This window comes from Equus caballus, chromosome 31 (genome assembly GCF_041296265.1).
Source record: "Equus caballus isolate H_3958 breed thoroughbred chromosome 31, TB-T2T, whole genome shotgun sequence".
In the NCBI taxonomy this organism is placed as follows: domain Eukaryota; kingdom Metazoa; phylum Chordata; class Mammalia; order Perissodactyla; family Equidae; genus Equus; species Equus caballus.
Genome location: NC_091714.1, coordinates 25,882,283 through 25,888,282, shown reverse-complemented (window position 1 = coordinate 25,888,282; position 6,000 = coordinate 25,882,283). Strand labels below are relative to the sequence as shown.

Sequence of the window (6,000 nt, the reverse complement as noted above, 5' to 3'; positions counted from 1 at the left end):
CATTTAATATTTTAAAAGAAAAGCAAACAAGAATAAAGTCAATAAAGCAATAACAGCAAGAAACATGTAAAAATTCCCTAGGCTGATGCGGTGGTGTGGAAGAGCACCAGCGTCATTGCGGCTCTTGCCTTCTGCTGCCGTCCTGCTTTCACAAAGGCCTCCACCTGCTTGTGTGCCTCTTCCTGTCATTGCTCTTAATATCTTAAAGTTTTACCTTTTCATTTTTCCTTTTATACAATAGCTATGAGATTGAAAGTCTTTTTTTTCTCTCTTCATTTCTCTCAACATAATGTCTTCTTGCTTGGCTTCTATGGTGGTTTTGTGTTATCCGACAAAATGTCATCAATGACTGTCAGTTCTGAAATAATGAGTTTTACAACGAGGTACATTTTAATTATGACATGAGGTAATTGGATGTTACAATATATCATTTGAAAAAATTCAAAGTTGATGATGGTTCACAGAAAGCTGAGACTCTGAAATCCAGCAACAAGAAGAACTTGGACTCAGCCAAGCTCGATGGTGCTGCTGCCGTGATTGGTTTCTTTTCTCATCTCCTGATAGGACGAAAGAGCTACTGTGAATAATTTTTGTGCTATGATGCATGAATTTGTAGGTTTACTTTGCTAGTTACATGTTTCTATGAAATATCCCTATTTATACAGGAAATTACTCCTTTTTATGTTTTGTCTTGTCAGGAAAGACAATAGTAAGTATCCTTTGAAAATACAGGTGTAAAGACTCACCTACAGGAACAGAAGTAAATCTGTCACAGTTTTATGTGTGTGTTTACGTGTGTGCACATTCGCACACACGCAGCACCAGCATTTGCAGAACTTGGGTCAGGGGCTATCGCCAAGGAGACTTCACTTTGGGTATTGAAGACACAACAGGGTTGAGAAAAATCTTCATACTATCATTTATGGATGCTTCTATTCTAATGGAATGCTCTCATGGTTGACGTAACGATAACTTTAATTTGCAGGTTCTAAACTATGAGAATGGAAAGAATTTAAACTTCGTGAAAATGTAACCCTATAGTCACTTGCCTCCTGAATCCTACTTGCCAGTTTATGATGGGAACAAATTTTAAAGACCAGAGTCATCATCTTTGTTTCATATCTTCTTTTAAATGAATTCTTTACATTTTAAATTACTTTTATTTTTCCTAAATATTGGATTTAACTCCTGGTTAGAGGAGAAGGGCCTGAGCAGATATTCCTGAAATGATCCTCTCCTAATGAGCTCTTAGTGTTACTGCAAAGCAGGCTCAGTTTTCAATGAACACATAATGCTTTTATTATCTCAAAAAGAAGCGCTATTTAACATGTGTATCTACACCGTGCAAAAGGAGCAAAACAGTATTCCTAAAGCCTTCAGGGCAGTATTTAACTTTTTTTGCATTCTAGCTGGGCAGTCCTCTTCTCCAAGCACACTAGGAGATGCTGTGATCCAGAAGCACTTCTGGATCACGATGGCTCAGGAGGAGCAGCCAGCACAGGGAGAACAGCGGGGCCTCCTTGGGTCTCGTTAGAGAAGATTCTCGGAGCAGTTAGAAGAACTGGGTAGAGGAAGAAAAACGAGCTGCCACCTTCTACACCCCCTCCTTACTCCTCAGAGTTTTTCTGAGAGGACACATGGCAGAGAAACCTGTGGAAACAGTCTCATGGGAGCCTGGTCCTGAAGAGAAACATGAGCCCTGTGAACTGTCTGACGGCTCTGGCTCCGCGGAAGAGTCTGGTTTTGCTCTCTCATTAGCTCTGGGCAGTCACCTTCTCTCTCTCTCCCTTACTCCTTCTTTCTCTTTCCCCTACCACACAAACACACCAAGATTTTCAAAGTGTTCACTCCATGTATATTCTACTCAGAGACCAAAAATTCAACCAACAATAAAATCATAGTCTTTGATCGGTATGGTTGAAACAAAGAAGTTAACAGAAGTAAAAAGAAATATAAATGAAAGTTTAAAACCTGAAACCACTGCTAGAGCATTGGAGAAGAGAAGTAACTTTTAATAGATACATAAATTATAGTTATTTAATTTTGAAAATGCCACCCACTCTAGCGTTTCTGGAAAGCAGCCTTGGCATCACTAGAAATAGTTACATGAACTTGATAAAGAACAGAAATGCTTTATTCTTCCAGGTCTTAGGAGTTATTGTTATAATTAGTAAGGCCAAATTCTAACACAAAGAACTATAATAAAACATTCTTTGAATATTAAAATAATTCTTCTAAAGCCTATATTAAGCTTTGCAAATTTCAGGCAAGTTATTGTATCTGAAACTCTGCCTAAGACATACACAGTAGTGAGTAATGTGTTGCTACAAAGCTTTTTGGATGGAAAAAAATGAACTTTGGGTATTAGAATATTTGATTTACTGGATTCCGACTCCTCTCCTGCCTGTTTCTCTTGCTAAACACTCAGACTGAGGCTTCCCTGTGATTATCTAATCTTACTCCATTCTCGGAAGTGTTGCCTCTGTAAACAGTGGAAAGCAGAACTTCCTGGATTGTTATGGTGAATATTTGGCTCTGAATTAAATGAATGTTTAAATCTCGAAGATTTCCAGTAATGTTGAATTTGGCTGGATACCCTGTGATTATAATATTTTAAGCCTTTAAAAACACGCAGGTTCTCAAATAGTGATAAGCCTTTTTCCTGCCTAGCATTTTGTTACTACGTCACTGTCTACTTCAAACAACTGGTGTGCAGTTTTGAGTTGCTGCCCCCAAGCTCTTCGTGCACCTCGGCAGACAGCCACAGGCGATACTGGAGAATGCTTTCCCGGATGAGCAGCAGAGAATCTTGCTTTTACCCATTTTTCTACTTGAGTTCCACTTTCAAGGTGGGCCTGGATTAGATCTGTTTTTCTTTCTTCCCTCCTCCTTCCCTTCTTCTCTCCCTTTCCCTCCCTCCCTCCCTCCCTTCCTTCCTGTTTCCTGGTTGCAATCTCCCCTTAGAGTAATTGATGCTGTCAGGACTCCTAGAGGTTCTTGTCAAGACCTGATAATGTAACACTCCTGCAGACAGCCCCAGGTGTTCCTAGCTTTTGCCTTCTCCTGAATTCTCACCTGTTTTTCAAGTCATTTTGAGTAGGGACCCATTTGTCCTTTGCTTTGTACTTCTGGCTGTAGAGAATTCCTCAAAGCAGAAAATGTGTTGGTGTATAAGTCTCATCATTCATATTGAGACCATGTGTAAATTTCTGTTTTGGAAAAATAATAGCTTTTACTTAGAAGTAATTGAGATGAGGGCTGGGTGTAATTTCCTGCTGCAAAGGAGGGGGCTGGGGAAAAGGAGCAGATGCTTTGAGAATATAGACTGAGGCAGTGACAGCAAGAGGTGGTAGGGACCCTCTGGAGAAAGTGGTGGATGACAGACAAGGAGGGAACTGAAGAGTCTCTGGGCCAAGGAAAGTGCTGTCTCAAGACCTCTGTAGCACAAGAGGCAGGGGGCAAGAGCATAGCCTCTTTCCAGTCTGAGGCCTCTCAGTCCTTGCATGCCCCAGCTCCCTTTTCCACTTCCCACCCTTCCCTTGCAGGAAGCCGCAAGGGGCTCGGTTGCAAGGCAACGGGCTGAGTTGTGTAGGAGAAGCAGCTGGAAGAGGTGAGCTGTCTACAGCTGAGATTGTCCCCTTTCTGTTTAGGGCTTCTGTGGCCATCTTCGTGTCTATGTGCTCAGCACAGACTGCAGTCTAACCCAACCGCTGTTCCGTCATTTGATCAATTGGTTGAAGTTATTGACCTACCATTGGGTTACTTATTTTTGCCTAACATTACATGGCCTAAATACTTGTGTTCTGAACCTATGCTGATTCACTGAGCATTAGCCTACTGTAGTACCAGGGGCAAGTAAGAGATCATTTTTTTGATTAGCATCTAAATATTTTGCATGAGAGAAATCCAAAAAGGGATGAGAGAAATGTATGCATAATGAATATATGTTTGTGTATAAAATATACACATGGGTATATATGTATATATTTACACACATATATTCACGCATATATATATATATATATATATACACATACACATATATGTATATATTATGTATATAATGTTTAAGTGGAACCTTGAAATCCATTACTTATTATGGTACTTATTAAATTATATATGAAAATGAATAGAACACCACATTTTCACTAGTCATATATTGTAGTGGAAGTCTTAAAACACCAAATCTTACTGTTGATTAAGAAATTGAATTAAGTACCATCTTACTGGCAAATTAATATAAATTTGCTACTCATATGCTTTGTTACCATTTGGGAAAATTATGCTATCAACCAGTATTAAATAGAAAAGCTCCAAATCAATTATATACTGAGAACAAATAGCAAAGGCTGAATGTGCTCTGCATAACATTTAAAAATGTCTTGATTCTAATTGAGTCTCTTCGATTAGACATCCCTAGCCCTTAATGCCTCTTTCAGAAGACAACCTGTTAGGAAGGATGTGAAGTCAGGGAGAACAGCCCCTGAGGGCGCGATGAGGCTTAGTCCACTCCTTCCAGGTGGCTGTCTGCCCCTGCGGGTAGCTGGGGCCCAGCTGACAGTCCCTCTGCTGCTCCTGCTGCTGCTGGGGGCTGCCTGCTGGCCTCATGATCGCGCACCCCCGCTGGAATTTGCTCACCTGCCCGGGGGGTTGGAGCAGGACCCTGTGCCTCCATGACTTTTAGGGAAGCCTCGACTGGGGACTGGGGTGCCTGACTGGAAGTTCCTGCCTGTAGCTGCTGATCAGCCTGTGCTCCAGCTGGGACATCCTCGCCTTGGGCCTCTGATCCTGACTCTGCAGGGCGATTACTGGCCCTGGAGGGAGATTCTGCCTCACTGCCTCCTTTGGCCTCAGCCTGAGGACTCACCGGAGCCAGGGGACTCTCTGAATGGCATAAAGGGCTCAGAGGAGGCTGTCCCAGCTCCTCGAGGGCCATGTTGCCATTCCCTTGAGGACAGCCAAATTCTGGCTGAAGTTCTTGGGGCTGGTTGAGGGTCGTCTCTGGATGATGAATTATCCTGAAGGCTGCGGCTAGACTTTTCACAGCATCGTGAACTCTGTTGGCTTCCTCGGCATCAGCCTCTTCCCCCATAGAAACAGCAGACTCAGGCTCTTCGTCGGAGCTGTGCTGGCCTTGGTCATCCTTCTCAGGTGTTTTTGCTTCTCGAATTTTTTTGTAGAGTTCATTTCTCTCTTCTTGTAAAGCCCGACAGAGATTCTCTAGCCTCCCGATTTTCATCACGAAACACTCATATTCTTTAGCTCTCAGTGCTTTCTGTGGTTTGAAAATATACACACACAGAAAATGACATGAAAAGCAAAGTCGTCAGGATGCCCTCTGGAGACAAGCAAAACCATTTGTCTGGGAATTTGTCTACCGGGCCCTGGGGCCTGGCCGCAGAGCGGCAGCTGCACAGACACTTGGTCAGGGACTTTACTTCTTTTTTTGTGTTGTGTGTGAGACTCTGGTAGAATTTTAATCACGGTATTCTTTTCTTTAGAAAAGAAAGATGGCAAAGCTTCTCTTTGCTTCAGTCCAGGGTTTCTGAAATCTTAAAGTAGATGAATTTTCTGCTTCTAAGGCTTAGAAAGCGTAAGCAAAAGCTTGTGGCAAAATGAATGAGATGGACTGAGACCTGGCTGCCAACAATGCCTTATCCATTCTTTGGATAAACTGCCATATGCTAATCTAGCAACTGTTTGATTTATGTTGATGAATCATCAGCACATCTCTTTGAAATTGGTTGCAATTTGGGATGAATTGTTAGAACAGTAATTATAACCAGAGAAACTCACCACACACTAATTCATGATGCTGGCTGCTCCAAGTGTTCCGTTCTCCTTTTCTCTAGAAATGTCAGTTTGTGCATGAAATCGTTCCTACTCATCTTACTCCTTCACCCCCACCTTTATGCTGCTCGGTGCCCTTTAAGATTTTTTTTCACTTGTTTACCTGGAAAGACCTCCACCTGTAAGCCTTCTCAGGTCAAGGGCCGTGTA

At 42.1% G+C, this 6,000-nt stretch overlaps 1 protein-coding gene across 2 annotated transcripts in view; it reads right to left on the bottom strand.

Moving 5' to 3' along the window:
- Nucleotides 1-1,832: 1,832 nt before the first annotated feature.
- TXLNB (taxilin beta) overlaps nucleotides 1,833-6,000 on the bottom strand; it is a 43,898-nt gene continuing 39,730 nt past the window's right edge. For both annotated transcript variants that reach the window (XM_023633170.2, XM_023633171.2), the window contains one exon: nucleotides 1,833-5,275. In XM_023633170.2, coding sequence (XP_023488938.2) covers nucleotides 4,502-5,275 — 774 coding nt within the window. In that variant the 3' untranslated portion in view covers nucleotides 1,833-4,501. The remainder of the gene's footprint in view (nucleotides 5,276-6,000) is intronic.